The following is a 17,322-nucleotide window of genomic DNA, read 5'->3' as shown; positions in this document are numbered from 1 at the left end:
GAATGACTGAGGAGGTTTTGGCCTGATCTACATACATCTGAATTCGGCAGCACAAACGAAGCCATTTGTCTAAATGCTTAAAACCATACGCGAAATCTGCGCGTTGTGATGTCTAGCATTATGTGGGGAAGAATTCAAAATTCGCAACACCTCAAGGGTTACTACCTTTGAGACCGGAAGATGCCCTAGTAGCCGAGTCCTGCGCAAGCGCAGAAGGAAGGCGGACGACAAACCTCCAGGGCGCGCCCTTCCCTCCCTCTCTTTCCGGCCTCCTCCCACCGCGCAGGCGCAGAGGGAACCAAGATGGCGGCTCCCGTGGATCTGGAGTTGAAGAAGGTAAAAGGGGGGTCTTGGGTAGGAAGAGGTTTCACCTGATAAGTTAAGGGGACTGTGGACAAGAATATAGAGTGAGGCTCTAGTTCTGAGGAAGGAAAGAAGCCCCAGGAAACTGGGGAAAGATTTCTCAGAGCCCTAAGACGGGGCCGGGTATCCTTAGGTTGGAGTTGGGTGCTAGCGGTTTTTGCTGGTGAAGAGCCGTCTTAGCTGGATTTGGTTCAGTTCGGCGGGCCGATAGTTGGGCTTCCCTCCTCTGTTCTGAACTTCAGAACCGTTTCGTTGCGCGGAGCCTTCAGTTCCATATTAAGGCCTGAAGTGAGCGTTACAAATTGGAGCCAACTTCGGACGGTTTGCCCGAGCTGAAGCGTCTGTAATTCTGCATCCTCGTTTGCTTTGAAAAACTGTAAATCTAACCTATGCTTTTAGGCCACTTATTAGATCCCATTCTGTGGAAGGTCGCGGTATCTACAGTTAAGAGTCATATATTCTAGCAGCGTTCATCTCAGGGCTTTGGCCCCCATCTCCTTTCCCCTTGCCCTTTTTTTTTTTTGAAGGACTTGGGGGCAAAAAAAAACTCCAGTAAAGTTTTCAAAATAAAATTGGTGTTAGAAGAATTGGGTTTCTCTCTTCAGTTACTTATAAATGTATTGTTACTCAGAAACATTTTTGCCACCTAAAAGCTGTCAGGATTCTAAAACCACTACGGACCCAAAACCATACCCTTGTTTTTGTGTAGCGGGGAACAGGGATTGGAAGGATACTAGACTTCTTGTACTTTAAACTTGTATTTTTCTAGAAAAGGAAACAGTTACAGAAAAGACACGAAGATTGGGACTAGAGTCCAGTATTCTTTGCCTTACTCCACACCTTTTGGCCATAAGTTTAGGTTCTTCAGAAGAGCAAATTTTACTTCTTCAGACTGCCTGCCTCCTGGTCAAACTTTGCATAAGCAATAGTACTCTTAAGAAATGGGGCTGTTTGTTACTGCTCTTAGGATTTATGTATACGTGTCTTGCTTGCTTTTTGTCATTCTTGTTTTGAACCTTGTAAATTTAGCCTTTACATGATTTTTTAAATGTAATTCCTAATTACATTTCTCTAATGCTGTAAAATCTCGGCTTTAACAGTATACTAGCTTTCTTAGCAAAGTGCATACAGAACAATCAGGTAATACCTGTCATTTTACATGCAAAGTAAAATTCATCTTAAGAGTACTTACAAGTTTGCCTTTTTTTCTGTTAAAAGCTCAAATTTAAGTCAGGGTTTAATGAAAGAGCTAACAATGGAATACAGATGTGAATGGACTTACCTCCTTGTGGTGTTTGAATTTGTTGCTAAGAAACCTGTGGACCATGAACACAAACTAAGAAAATGATTACAGGACTAAATCATATAGTTTTGACAGTCAATTAAATTCACAAAAAAAAAAAAAAAAAAAAGAAACCTGTTTAAAGGTTTTTATCTTCTAATATATTTATAAGGTCTTTTTTGGGGGGTGGAGACTAAGGAAATTTCAGGCACTCCTCCCCCACCCAATAAATCTTGAAACCCTAGTAGTAGGTGAGAAGAGTCAGATACAGTGAAGTAGTAGCCTTTGCCATATATTGCAGTCACAATATTTAGTATTAAGGCATAAATTTGACAGCATGTGGAAGTCATTCCAGGCACTTCAACAAGAGTATCCAAGAACTGTGTTTGTCTTTAAGTGTACGCAAGGTTCAAATTTGGCTTGGTATGTACATATGAAGATTATGATGCAATTCTACCAATGCTCTGAATTTTTTTTGTCTTTTAAAAAATATTAAAACTCTGATATTACTGTAAACAGAATGGAAAGATTCCTGAACTAGAGGTCCGAAGAAATGCATTTAAGTTACCTGCTTTTCCATCTAATAGTTCAACCCTTTGCAAGCCACTGACATCTCCTAAATGCATTTAATTACTTAATTTGTAAACAGTGATGAAACTGCCATCCCTAACTCATAGGATTATTTGAGGAGTAAATAAGATATTATTATATCCCTTAATATTTTCATATTAATAGTCCCATGTTAATATGTCAGACAAATGTGGGAAAGTGCTTGGAAACCTAGTTGTGTAATATGAATTTTATACATTGTTACATTAATGGTTCTTCTTGTTTTGGATCACTGGGCTTCATCCTCTGACTGCATTCATTACTCCTTGGTTACCTGCTACTTGATACAGTTATTATTTAATGTGCATTTGTTCTGCTTCAAAGAGATTGCATTTTCTGAGGACAGGATAAGTTCAGTATTTAGCATAGTGGTTTGATTGTTTACAGTTATATTGACTTTTATTGTTTGGTAAATTTCACAGCTTTGTCTCTGGTTAACAGGCTTTATTTTAATATATTTGGATTTGATTTAAATATTTCCTGTGAAATGTTTTAAGTACTAAATCAAAGACCTGTTTTTATTAGGCCTTTACAGAGCTTCAAGCCAAAGTTATTGACACTCAACAGAAGGTGAAGCTTGCAGACATACAGATTGAACAGCTAAACAGAACGAAAAAGCACGCACATCTTACAGACACAGAGATTATGACTTTGGTAGATGAGACTAACATGTATGAAGGTGTAGGAAGAATGTAAGTAAAATATATCCTTATGGGGTTATTTTGGGAGAGGTTTTATCTGAATTAAATAATAGAATTTTTTCATTTAAAAACTCAGGTTAAAGTGTCAGTAGCTTTAAACATCTAGTCAAGTACCTTCTTTTTTTTAAAAAAATGAGAAACTGAACCCCAGGTGTGTTTAATTTTAGACGTTAAAGTACATTTCTTAAGTATTTCCTTGTTCTATGTTATAGGTATATTTAAGTGTGTAACTTAAGTAATAAAAATATGACTTGTTATAAAAAGATGTTTATAGTAATTTTGTGTGTGAAGAATTATTTAAGTAGTTGTAGTTTTTACCTTCCCTTCCCTACCTAATTTATTAGGAGTCATACAAATCATAAATCTTTTAGATGTCTGACCAGTGTTGTAAAATAAAAATGAGGATTCAGTTATCATTTAAATAAACTCATTCTGTCAGACATGAGAAATCTAGTAAACCAATTTATGTTTTGCTTGTTCTAATTGTTATATGATTAACTACCTATACTTCACTTTTTTTCTTTTAAAAAATATATTGCTCTTATGATAGAGGATAGGTCTGCTTCATGTTCTCTAAGCAGTAAATAAGGAATGGAAAAGCCCTTAACTACTGGTCACATTCCATGACAGTGAGCTAAAAGGAAAATGATTTTTTTTCTAAGTGCGGGAGGTACAGAGGGTTTTTCTGGAATTTGGTCTTTGAATATTAGTAAGTGGACCACTACTTAAAGTTTGAGGATCTTTTAGTTGGAATGGAATTTGACCTCAGTCTTAGGATGACTTGTTTTGTGATTGATTTGAAGGAAGCATAACATGTGTAACATTTAGTAATGGCTTTGGAATGACATCATGAGAAGTAGACCGAGCTCATGACTAGCTAATCCCTATCTTTCTGGAAAAGAGATAGATTACGATAAACTGTTTATCTGATTTGTTTTCACAAAGTAAATAATATACCACAAATTTTATCTCTGGAGTTCATGTTTTTCATTTTAGCTTGTTTTAAGAGAAGGGAATCTCAATTTGTGAGTTTTTACTGGGACACAAAAGAATTGGGTTGAGAACAAAGTAGAGTCCTTGAATATATGTTTCTGTAGTATGAAGTGCATTGTTGGCATTCACTGCAGGGTAATTTTATCCTTAATGTGAATATCCTTAAGTCTTAAAACAGTAATGCTAGTTTTTCTAGCATGCTTGTTAACATGTTGCACTTGGATTTCATATCACTACATTAGCTTCTGTTTGTTTGCGACTGCTAAAGAATCTCTTTTTCCAAAATAGAAAAACTCTGGTTATCTTTGGCCTTTTGTGCTACAATGAGATTTTTAGTTTTAATTAGAATAATTTCATTTATTCTAATTCTGCATTCTGCAGAAGTAATAGGAGATTTTTTTTTTCTTATTGCCTAAAGTAATACAGATAGATTGTATTCCATAGTACAAAGAATTTTAGAGTTTAAAAGCAGGAGTATGAATTAGTTAATGGTAGAACAGTAGTATATCCAGATTTACTTCATATAAATTGTTTCTTAAAAGGTATGTGTAGTTTTAAATGCTTGGATAAATTGGAACTCCTATATGGTTTCAAACTTCAGTTTTAAATTGGACTTATGTGCATCATACTGCATCTCACTGGGAGTGTGAATTTGACCCTGCATTGTAGGGGCATGTAAGGTGAATGGTGTTTGTTGTTTGGCTAGAATATTAGTGCCCTCCGGAAGAAAAGACTTGCTGAGTATTAGTCTGGTCATGAGGATGTTCTCTTTGTTGATGCTAAACCTGAAATAACTATTTCTGAATTTATAGTCTTGAGTAATCTTGAGTATCATTGTGGTTCTCTTTTTTAATTCTATCCTTTATCTTTTTAATTTGTCATTTTTTTCCCTTTTTGTGTATTATTTGGGAATTCTAATTTAGTACTAATTTTTCTCAAGTTGTCATTTTAAAACCATGAATTATAAAGTCCAAACACTCCATTTTTTTTTTAACACTTGCAAATTTTTGCCTTTGTTGAAGTTCAGACCTCATTGTGTTTTGCCTGGACTATTGCAGTAGCATCTTAACTGTTTTTTGGCATTTATTCTCTCTGTCCAAATGCATTATTTACACATCTGCTTTCTGAATTGACCATGTCAGTATTCTTCATAAAATCCTATGCTGGTCCTCTGTTGCCCACAGGATAAAATCTAAACTTGTTAGGCTAGTATTCATGGTCATTCATAATCCGTTCTTAATGTACCCTTCTCGCCTCAAGTCTCACCACTTCCTATTCCCAGACTCAGGATAGCACATACATTTCATCTCATGAACTTGCCTCCTTCCACTGGTTTTAGATTATCTGTTGAGAAGGAATTTGAGTCTCATATGGGCTTTAAACATGCTTTAATTGACTAGTAATGTCTGTCATGGATTGAGGGCAGAAGAGTAGTAGCACATGTACCAGAAATTGATATTTCTACCCTTGCCAGATGGGCTTCCTCACACATGCTATTTTTTTTGTTTGTTTGTTTTTGTGCTTTACTGTTGCTTGTTCTGTCCTTGGCCTGTGGTATCCCATGTGAAATTCTCATCCTTCGACATGGCTTATCCTCTCTGAATATTTTTCCATTCTCTTATGCAAACTTTTCTGAGTGATACCAGAGCTTTTGTTCCTATAGCTAGTAGAGTGTAGAGACCAGGACAGAGAAATTGATTTTTAGATGTCAGTCACCCCAACTGGATTGTCAGCTCTGTGAGACCATATACATATTTATGTCCAGCACAAAATAGGTGTTAAATGTGTGTTGATTTGATTAGAATATAATTATTTCTCTTACCTAAAATAACTGCATTTTCTTTTGTTTTGTTTTTTTTAAGAAAGAAACTTGGTGTCAGAGACTTAAGAATTAGAGTTTATTGTTCTAATATGTGATTCAATAAAGATGAAATTATAATAGTAACATATTTTGGCTAAGGTCAAAGGAATTGTTTCTGACCAAAATAAATCCTTTGATTTGGCAGGATTAATTCTTTATTAAATCTGTTAAGAAGATTGACTTCTAAATGCCAACCAGTTGTAGAGATACTCAGTCATAACTGATAACATAGAAAAACTCAGGCCTTTAGAATTCCGATGAGGTTAGTATATAGTATAGTCCTTGGAGAACAAAAGCTATTATTCTATTAATAATAATATCAGTGTAGTTGTATTTGTTTTACTTTGCTCATCTTGATATAGGATAGGAGTCAGGTTTTTCTTTTTAGGGTATGTATTTAGTTTACCACATCACTATAAGCCCAGATAACCTTCCAAGTCATAAATATGGAGAAATTTGGTAATGTTAAATGCCTCTTATGTGTGGCTAGTTTTGGTTTAAAACAGGGAAAATCAGGCTACCAGGTAAGAGACAGTGGCTTGCTCTACTGTAAGCTCTGTATTTGTTGCTTAAAGCTGCATTTCATCCAGTCTCTTGGCATGTTGCCAGCACATTTTATTTCTCTTACCTCATATTCTTTGGAGAGGCTGTTATGTAGCCTGATACTACTACCACCAATTTCTAGTTTTGCTACTTAAGCTGTTTGTGAGCTGACCTCACCGTACCGCTTTGAGAACTATGATGAAAGTTACAACTGTGGAGTGATCTGTCTGAATAGTTGGAAGTGTTTGTCTTTGCATCTTTCTAGCATGCAAAGAAGGAATAGACACAGATAAATAAATAACTACATGGGTGTTTCTTGTATCTTTTTTTTCCCCATGAATAAGAACCAGTTTATAAAGGTTTATGGGGGTTTTCTTCCTTTTTATTTTGCATAGAAGAAAGAATATTTTTTAAAAATAAGAATTGCATTCAAAGGGGCACATAAATGATATTTAGCCATGCTAGTGTTTGAAAGGATCATCTTTAGAATAAATGTCAAAGTTATTTTTATTAACAATAGGTATGATCCTGACCCTGATTTGATGTCAGGTCTATTATTTAATTACTCTAATATCCTTGTGCTTGAGCATTATAGAATAAACATTTCTTCTTTCCAAAAGAGACAAAGTAAACTTTTTATGTTTTTAATATGGGATGTACTTGAGTAGATTAGTCTTAGAAAAAGAATGATTAGTGCCTTTTTAAAACTTGAATCTCACTAAAAATAACTCCATATTTAAACTAATTTAGAGGTATGCCACCATTCTGTGGGTATTTTTTACATTTAAGGAACTAAGAATGAACAATGGTATAAATCTACCAACTAGATAAGTGTCTAGCAATGCAGAAATTGCTGTTTGGGAGCGGTGTTGCTATTTCTACTTGTTGAAGTAATTCGATGGTTGATCTCTAGTAGTTGAAAGATCCAGAATGCAAAACCTAAGATAAATTTGGCACAGGTAGAAAGTAAAAACAGTAGGTATGTTTCTGATAGGTAACAAATTAAAAAGAAATTAAATGGTTGAGCAATTTTTTAACTAATTAAGATGTAGAAATTCAAACTCTTCCCGATAGTTTGGTTGAACTGCGCTTTGTTTAAAAATAGTGGTTTTATTGTGATTTTAGTGGTTAGTTTGGACATTGACCTGTAATTTGAATTGTGACATTCAGTAAAGCCAGCATGAAATACTTGCAGTTTCTCTAACTTTAGTTGTAGTAAATATTAATAGAAAGGGACATAGTCATGCTGCCTCAGGTTTTGCAACCATTTTATAGTTTTATGTGACTGTAGAAATGGTATTCCAATTAATTTAAGGTAATTTTAAAACTGAAAAAATGATTGTTCTAGATTAAGGATCACAAGTCTTGGTGTAGAAATATTGTTAATATTAAAGTAAAAAATAGTTTTAATTGTTCTCACCAGAATAAGTTTGGATATATTATTTAATGCTTACCCTATGAAGAAAAAAAATATGTCACTTTTGGTATGAGAGCCACATTGCAAATTCAAATTTATAAGCTTTTATTACTCTCTTTAAAGGTATTAATCTGTATTTTAGAGAAAATAAAGCAAAGGTAAAATAATTTTCAGAGGTGAGAAGGAATTTTTTTAGTTATTTTTTAGATTTTATTTTAAAGGAAGAAGGGTTCTTGATGTTGAGCTGCTTTTACTAATAGAATATGACCCACCCGTCTTGTGTTTTTATACAGAGCCATTTAAAGACGTGGCTTTCATTGCTCAGAGTTCTAAGGGAGAAAAAAACTTTTCCTGTTGTGCAGGGAAAAATGACTTCAGTTTTGCTGATGTTGAGTATGTATATAACCCCAGATGGGCACACACTTTTCTTCCACAGATGTGCTATTCTAGGGAGAGATTTTTGAGTAATGTTTTTAATTTCCTTAAGTTGTCAGTGATTTAAAAACTTGGTGTTCATTATAACTCTGCCATCCTACTGTGTAGAATGACATCACTGTTTTTAAGCCGGGGAAGTCAACAGACATTTGCGTTGGAATTACATAGCCATGTTTCTTCTGCAGAAGAGTACTTTTAATAATTCTTTCCCTTCGTCCCTTCCCATGTCCTTCAGAATCCAAATAGTTTTTCTGAAACACAGGAAATCAGTTTCAAAAATGTTGTAATAATTGGAAGTCTGTTGTAAAAAAAGGAAAAAGTCCATTATGCTTGTCTTGGAATGTTCAAGCATGCTAAAATAAAATTTCTATTTAATGTGTCCTTGTTGTAGGGTTACTTACTTTAGGCTTGAACTTGTTTAAAAAAGTAAATGTAATTGATTTCATAACTGGGAGGACTTTGCTTCTGCATTTCCTGACATCAAAAAGCCTGACTTTTTTTTTAGCTGACAAAGGATTAAATCGGCTGTTGTATGAAAGTAGCAATTATTCATCAACACAAGAGGGTACTACAGTATATTCCAATTTGTGATAAGCGACGATCAATGTAGCTAATTGAGGAAAGGGTGAAAATACCACTACCTTGTTGCTATGTAAATTAAAATAAAGGTAGCAGTGATTTTGAACTTTATTACTTTGACAGTGGGGAATTATGTTCTGACTTGACTAGCTGAATTACTCTGAAATGAAAAACTATCAATTTTTTAAAGCTATACCAAGAATTTTCTGATTTTAGCTGTCACTTATCTCACAAAGGCAAATTTAGGAACAACTTGCTGTCTAATCTGTTTGAGAAACAACTAAAATGTTCATGTCAAGGAACGTAATCTGCTTATGGAAACATCCGTAAAGAAGCTCAGAAAAAATACGGAACTGAAAGGTGAGAATCGTCCATTTACACGAGCACACACTTGGTAGTGACTTACTAGTATTCTTTTCTTTCTTACTACTCATATTAGGAATTGCTGTGAACTGCAAGTATCCTTTGCCCAGATGGAATAATTAGGATTGTGGTGTGTTGCATGCACCATTAGTGCTTGTGGTTTTGTAAAGAATGTATGCCCAATTTATTTTTAGCATTTAAGTTCTGAATGGACATGTCTGGGAGAATGTTATCTCATTGCCCAGGCCAGGAACTCTTCATTACCATCTTTTGTTTGGAGGAAAACCAGTTACCTTGAAATGGACCAGATCACTTGGAAGACAAAATTCCTTTGGCTTTGAAGAGGACTTGAAATGTTCTCATATCAAAATTCGCACAGCAGCAGGGGCCCAGTATTAAAAATGTATCTTTAAATAGATAAGAGCATGACTCCCTAAGCTGAGCCTTTTTACATTGTTTGATTCAGAGCAAAATGATTTGGACCACAGTATGCATGCTGTATGTGTGTCTGACTGAGTCTTTTGCATTTGTGCCAAAATGTATTTATATTTTACTGATTTTCTGCATTTGTACCAGGAGTCTTCTGTTTGTGTCCTTCAGTACTCACTGGATAGTAATTTTTTACTATCTAATGATTATATTTTAATCCAATGTTATATTTTAATTTTCTAGTAAAATAAAAAGTTGTAGCTTAGCTTAATGCTTATATGTGGAAATTTTGGGGGTGTGATAAGGCCACAGTAAAAGTGGTAAACATCAGAGGTGATTATTTACCAGAATACTTAGAATACCAAATAGTGACCCAAAATAAGCAGCATGTTTAAAATAGATTAACATACTACTGCTTCCATTTCAGGAGTAATAGTTTGATTTAAAAATACAGTGACTTTTAATTAGCACAGATTAAACCTAGCAGTGTGTGAGTTACTCATCCAGAACAAGGAGTGTTTACAGAGGTTTGGGTTCCCGAAGGGACCATGATCGTCTAATGCAGTGATTCTCGTTCTCCTCTTATTGGACCTGTCTGTTGCATTGAGTCCAGTTGATCTTTCTGTCTTGGAAGCACTTTATTTGTATGGCTTTCAGGGTACTATCTCTTGGTTTTCTTCCTGTTTCACTGGCCATTCCTCCTCCATCTCCTTTATAGTTTTCTTTCCCTTTTCCAATATTGGACTGACCTTGGGCTCAGCCTTTGGATTTTTTTCTCCTCTCTTTTCTATAGTCAGTCTCTTTAAGTGAGTTTATCCAGGCTTATCTTTTAAAATGTCTTTTTATATGCTGACAATTCCCAGACTTGTATCTTTAGTTTAGACGCCTTCCCTAGACTCCACGCCTGTATATCTACCTGCCTACTTTACATTTCCATTTGATGGTCAAATAGGCATCTCAAAATCAATTTGACAAAAATAATACTCTGCTTACAAATAAACCAGTACCTCCCACAGTCTTCATCATTTCAGTAAATGACTTTTCTGTCCTTCCAGTTCTTCCAAATCTTGGAGCCATCCTTGACTCCTGTTTTTCAATCTTACATTCAATGCATTAGCATTAGATTTTGTCAGGAATTGAACATTTCGACTTCTCGCCACCTTGGTCTAAGCTACTGTTGGATTATTGCAGTTGCCTCCTAACTGGGCACCATGCTTCCATCCTTAGTACTTTATAGCTGTGCTCAACCGAGCAGCAAGAGTGTTCCTTTTAAAACAAGTCAGATCACTCTAGTCAGAACCTTCAGATGGATTTCCATTTTATCATTGGAAAAGACGGGGGCTTTTGTAATTGCTCTTCTCTCTTCCTGAATCCTTCTTCCAGATGTCTGCATGGCTCACACCTTGTCTTCCTTCAGGCCTTTACTAAAAAGGCATTGAGATCTTTCATGACATCCTATTTAAAATTATACACATATTTCCTCCCCCACCTACTTGCCTCATGTACTTTTTTTGACTTTTTCTCCATGGCACTTAAAACCATCTGGCATGCTATAGTACTAATTATCTTTCTTAAATCAACTTTTTGAGCTATAATTTATGTACAGTAAAACAGTCATTTTAAGAGTATAGTTCAATGAATTTGGACAAATGTAACCACCATTCCAGTCACAATATAGAACATTTTCATCATCGTAAAAAGTGCCTTCTTGCTTCTTCCAAATCTGTTCTTCCCTCCCCCAGTTCTGCTCTTGGCAACTGATAATCTAACTTCTATCACTGTAGATTAATTTTGTCTATTTTAGAACTTCATTTGGAATCATTATAGTATGTACTTATTTGTGTGGAGTATCAAGCATAATGCTTCTGAGATTCACCCATACTGCGTACATCAGGCCTTCTCAGGGAGGGTATGTGGGGCTTTAGTTCTACATATTTCAGTTCCCTTGCCTCTGCCCTCCTGCCTGTGCTTGCCAGCTTCATCTTCAGGTTGGCTGAGTCTGTTTCTATTAACTGAATATTCTCTTGTCTCTGGGTCACATTTTCCTGTTAATTTTAGCTATCTGTATAATTTTTTTGATAAATGTTCCAGCTGGTATTTTTGATAAATGTCCCAGCTGGTATTTTTCAGTTGTGATATAATTGACATATAACATTATATTTGTTTCAGATGTATAACATAATGATTTGATATTTGTTTATATTGCAAAATGATCACCACAGTAAGTCTAGTTAAGATTCACCACTGCACAGTTACAAATTTTTTATTCTTGTGATGAGAACTTTTGAGATTTACTCTCTTAGCAACTTTCAAATACACGATGCAGTATTATTGACTGTAGTCACCATGTTGTACGTTACATCCATGTGACTTATTTTATAACTGGAAGTTTGTAAACTTTTGATGATCCCCCCACCACTGACAACCACCAGTCTATTTTCTGTATCTTGACTTTGATTTTTTTTTGGATTCCATATATAAGTGAGATCACACAGTATGTGTCTTTCTATGTCCGACTTATTTCACTTAGCACAAAGCCCTCAAGCTCCATCCCTGTCACAAATGGCAAGAGTTCCTTCTTCTTTTGTGGATAAATAATTTTCCAGTGTGTGTGTCACATTTTCTTTGTCCACTCATCCATTGATGGACACTTAGGTTGCTTCCATGCCTTGGCTATTGTAAACAATGCTGCAGTGAATTCGGGGGTGCATATGTCTATTTGGGTTAGTGTTTTCATTGTCTCTGGATAAATACCCAGAAGTGGAATTGCTGGGTCATACGGTAGTTCTATTTTTAATTTTTTGAGAACCCTCCATACTTCCATAGAGGCTACATCAATTTATATTTCTACCAACAAGTGTTCCCTTTTCTCCATGTCCTCATCAACACTTGTTATTTCTTGTCTTTTGATACAGCCATTCTGACAGGGGTGAATTAATATTCCATTGTGGTTTTGATTTACATTTCCCTGATGATTAGTGAAGCTGAGCACCTTTTCATGTGACCATCTATAAATCTTTAGAAAATGTCTAATCATATCTTCTATCCATTTTTAAGTGATATTTTTTGCTATTAAGTTGCATGAGTTCTTTATGTATTTTGGCTATTAGCCCTTTATTAGATATATATGATTTGTAAATATTTTCACCTATTCCGTGGGTTGTGTTTTTGTGTTGTTGATTGTTTCCTTCACTCTGCAGAAGCTTTTTTGTTTGATGTAGTCCCATTTGTTTATTTTTGCTTTTGTTTTATTCTTTTGCATGTGGGTGTCTAGCACCATTTATTGAGGAGATTGTTCTTTCTCCATTTTATGTTCTTGGTTTCTTTGTCATAAATTAATTGACCATGTATGTGTAGGTTTATTTCTGAGCTCTTTGTTCTGTTCCATTGATGTATGTGTATTTATGTCACTATCATACTGTTTGGATTACTATAACTTTGTGATATAGTTTGAAATCAGGATGTGTGACACATTGTTTTTTTCTTTTTCAAGATTGTTTTGGCTGTTTGGGGTGTTTTTGTGGTTTGATACAGATTTTAGGATTGTTCTATTTCTGTGAAAAAATACAACTGGAATCTTGATAAAGATTTCATTGAATCTGTAGAATGCTTTGGGTAGTGTGGACATTTTTACCACATTAATTCTTCCAGTCCATGAGCATGGAATATCTTTTCATTAACGTCTTCAGTTTCTTTCCTTAATACCTTATGCTTTTCAATACATGTACAGGTCTTTCACCTTCTTGGTTAAATTTATTCCGTGATAATTTATTCTTGTGATGTGATTATAAAATGAAGTTCTCTTAATTTTTGTTTATGATAGTGCCTGTAATGTTTTGCATGTCAACCATCTATGAGAATTCCAGTTGCTTTGCATCTTCACCAACACTTGGTATTGTTTTTCGTTGTTGCTTATTCTAGTCACTCTAATAGGTTAGGAGTGGTATCTCCTTGTGGGTTTAATTTGCAGTTGCCTAATAACTAATGATGTTGAGCATTAGTTATATGTCATTTTTTTCTCTTCTTTGATAAAGTATCTGTTTAAGTCTTTCAGCATAAAAGAGTGAATTTTATATTTTAAAATTTAACCATTTTAAAGTGTATAACTGAGTGGTTTTTAGAATATTCATAAAATTGTGTAATCATCACCACTATCTAATTCTAGAGCATACTTCTCACTGCAGAAAGAATCCCTCAACAGCTCTGCTATATTCCTCTCTTCCCTTGGTCCTAGGCAACCACTGATAGTTGCCTTAGATTTGCCTTTCTGGACCATTTCTTGTAAATGGAATCATACAATCATAGAGTATATGTGTCTGTTCAGCATTATTATTTTTTAAAATATCATTGATATATAATCTTATGAAGGTTTCACATGAACAGCATTGTGGTTTCAATATTCACCCATATTATCAAGTCTTTTTTGTCACTGTCTGTCAGTGTAGTAAGATGCTGTAGTCATTACTTGTCTTCTTTGTACAGCATTATGTTTTAAAGGTTAATCCCTGTTGTAGCATGTTATCAGTACTTCATTTCTTTATATTATTTAATAATATTTCATTGTATGGATATATCACATTTTATCCATGCATCAGTTGATGAACATTTGAATTATTTTCAGTTTTTGGCTATCATGAATAATCTGCTTTGAACATTTATGTACAAGTTTTTGTGCACATATGTATGTATATGAAAATGTGTCTACACACACACACAAACATACATGTATGTATGTTCATTTCTTTTGGTTATATTCCTAGAAGTAGAATTGCTAGGACATACAGTAACTTTATGCTTAACTTTTTGAGGAACTACCAGAGTGTTTTCCATAGCAGCTGCACCATTTTTTTGTATCCACCAGCAATGTACAAGAGTTCCAATTTCTCCATATCCTTTCTCAACACCTGTTACTATCTTTTTGGTTATTGCCATCCTAGTGGGTGTGATTGTGCTTTTACTTTGAACCTATGTCTTTTCCTTTTCTTAAGTAGATTTCTTGGTGATTGCATTTAGTTGGGTCATGCTTTATTATCCAGTCTGACCATCTTTGTCCTTTAATTGGGGTATTTAGATACTTATATTTCAAGTAATTGTTATGATTGTATTTAAATTTATTGCCTTGCTCCGTTTTCTATTTGCTTCATTTGTTCTTTATTCCTTTTCCCCTCTTTTTCTGTCTTTTTTTAGATTATTTTTTATGATTCTATTTTATCTTCACTCTTGGCTTATTAGTCCTTAGTAAAAACATTTTTTATTAAGTGATTTTTTTCTATTTTTTATAGTATATGTCTTTATCATAATCTACTTTGTAATATTATACCATTTCATCTTATTATATTTCAAATCCCCCCACCTTTCCTTTTTAAAAATTGTTATACTTTTTACATATGTTATGAAACATACAATATATTGTTCATATTTTGCTTTAGATCAGGAGTTGGCAGGCTTGTTTTATAATAGGCCAGGTAGTAAAAATTTTGGCTTTGCTGAACATATGGTCTCTGTCACAACAGTCTCTCTTAACTGTGCCACAGTTAACTATCTTTTAAAATGATTAAAGAAAAACATGTCTACCGCGTTCGCCCCTTGTGGCGGTGACGACAGCGATACGTACACAGATCTGGTTCACTTCAGTTGTTTATTGTTGCTCGGAAGGCCGGGAGAAGGTGAGTGAGAAGAAGCAACAGCCGGGGGGAGCGAATGAGAAGAAGAGTGAGGGGAGAGAGGGAGACAGAGATTGAGAGAGTGGGAGAGTGAGTGAGTGAGTGAGTGAGAGAGTGCTTCTCTTTCCTGCTTATGCCTTATATAAAGGAAGCTGGCCTATGGTGATCAAGATCATGCAAGCCTATAGGAGCAACTTCCTTATGCTAATGCCACCAAACCAGGCAGGGTGGCGCCCAGGAAGCGTGCGCCATCTTAGGGCATTGGTCAACTAGAGTGGAAGGGCGGTGTTCAGCCATAGTGGGACTCAGCCTCGGCCGTAGGCCGGCTCCTACATCTCCCCCTTTTTTGTTTTTTAACACAATGAGGCTCGGGGACCATGCCTGTCTTAGGTTGTCAGGGAGGTGCAGCATCCTTACCCGTCATAAGGCAACAGACAGCTAAGGTCTGCGCCCTGTCTTAGGTTGGTATGCGTACCTCCTGATCTTACCCGTCTTTGACTACTGGTCCAACATATTGTGCTACACCCTAGGGGAGATGCCTTCTTCTATAGCTGCCATGGCCTGCACCAGAGCCATCTGCATTTCCCGATGTTGCCGTTGCATGGAACAGACTTTTCTCCCAAGTAGGAGAAGACCTACAAGGAGTAATATGCCCATAACACCCATGCCTGACCAGGCTTTGGTGGCATTTAGCACGGCTTCAGCAAACTGAGCTACAGACAGCGCCTCTAACTTTTAGGAGCTAACATTCAATATTTCTTGCCATAGCTGAGTGGTGAGCACGTCAAACTCACTGGACCAATTGGTGGATAACATCTTGCCTAATTCCCTGGACAGATTGGCAGCTTTAGAGAGGTTATGAAAGGAATGCCAGTAACACATAGAGCTGTCAAAAGGCAGATATGGGAGATTAAGTGTACTATAGGTAGAGAAAAAGGCAGGAAAGGTATGTGCAGTTTCAGTCACCGGGAGTGGAATAGGCCAAGCCTTCACCAGACCCCATAGTTCTCTGGGTTCCGCTATCGCCTGCTGAAGAATCAGTAGCAGGATGAGCATCAGTGGGGTCGGCATCTCGCACTTCCGGTTCTGGTCTTGCCACTCTCCGTGTCAGGCGTTCAGGCACCCAGATGGGATTGTTTCGGTCCTGTGGGAAAACACAAACAGAGCCTCGGTTCCAGATTAACACTGGATCCGGGCCTTTCCATGATCCTTCCAATACATCCTTCCACATAACTGCGGGCATGTCTTTAGGCCTGGAACGGCGATTATGCCGCTCTGCTGCAGTGTGGCCATCTTTGTCCAATGTTAAAAAATTTAAAATGAACAATATGATGTTAAGTTTGTCTCTGGGGGATCTGAAGTCTGCCCCTATTCCCCCTTTTTGTTTATAGAGAGCATTTTTAAGGGTCAGGTTGGCGCGCTCTACCACGCCTTGCCCTTGAGGGTTATAGGGAATGCCCGTGGTGTGGGTGATATCCATTGTTTTTAAAAAGCTGAGGAGCGATTGGGATGTATATGCTGGCCCATTGTCAGTTTTTAAATGTTTGGGCTTTCCGCAGGCCGAAAATGCCTGGAGGCAGTGAGATATGACATCTCTAGATTTTTCTCCTGTATGGCAAGAGGCAAAAATGATGCCTGAGCAGGTGTCTACAGACACATGGACATATTTCATCTTACCGAATTCTGGAATATGGGTAACATCCATTTGCCAAATGTGATTGGGGAGTAGCCCCTTTGGATTAACTCCTTCTGAGATGGAGGGTAGGAGTGTGACACACCATTTGCAACTGACTACTATGGCTCTTGCTTGGTCTCTAGTAATATTATATTTTAGGCGAAGGGTATGTGCATTGACATGGAATTGTTTGTGAAATTGAGCAGCTTGTTCTACAGGGTCAAATAGAACTAAGATGTTAAACTCACGGGTCAGGGCATCGGCACGTCTGTTTCCCTCAGCAATGGGTCCTGGGAGGGAAGTGTGGGCTCTTACATGTCCAATAAAGAAAGGTTCTGATCGAGTCCATATTAGTTGTTGTAGCTTTCTAAAAATGTTGGCAACGGGGGAAGACTGGCTAATATAACTT

General features: G+C 36.2%; 1 protein-coding gene across 2 annotated transcripts in view; it reads left to right on the top strand.

The window, feature by feature from the left end:
• Positions 1-203: 203 nt before the first annotated feature.
• Positions 204-17,322, top strand: part of PFDN1 (prefoldin subunit 1) — a 69,843-nt gene continuing 52,724 nt past the window's right edge. The window contains exons 1-2 of one of the 2 annotated variants that reach the window (XM_036896618.2): positions 204-336; positions 2,780-2,946. In XM_036896618.2, coding sequence (XP_036752513.1) covers positions 304-336; positions 2,780-2,946 — 200 coding nt within the window. In that variant the 5' untranslated portion in view covers positions 204-303. The remainder of the gene's footprint in view (positions 337-2,779; positions 2,947-17,322) is intronic. The other variant, XM_036896627.2, reaches the window with a different exon arrangement.

Source organism: Manis pentadactyla, chromosome 13, assembly GCF_030020395.1.
Source record: "Manis pentadactyla isolate mManPen7 chromosome 13, mManPen7.hap1, whole genome shotgun sequence".
Taxonomy (NCBI): Eukaryota; Metazoa; Chordata; class Mammalia; order Pholidota; family Manidae; genus Manis; species Manis pentadactyla.
This window is presented reverse-complemented; position numbering and strand designations above follow the sequence as displayed.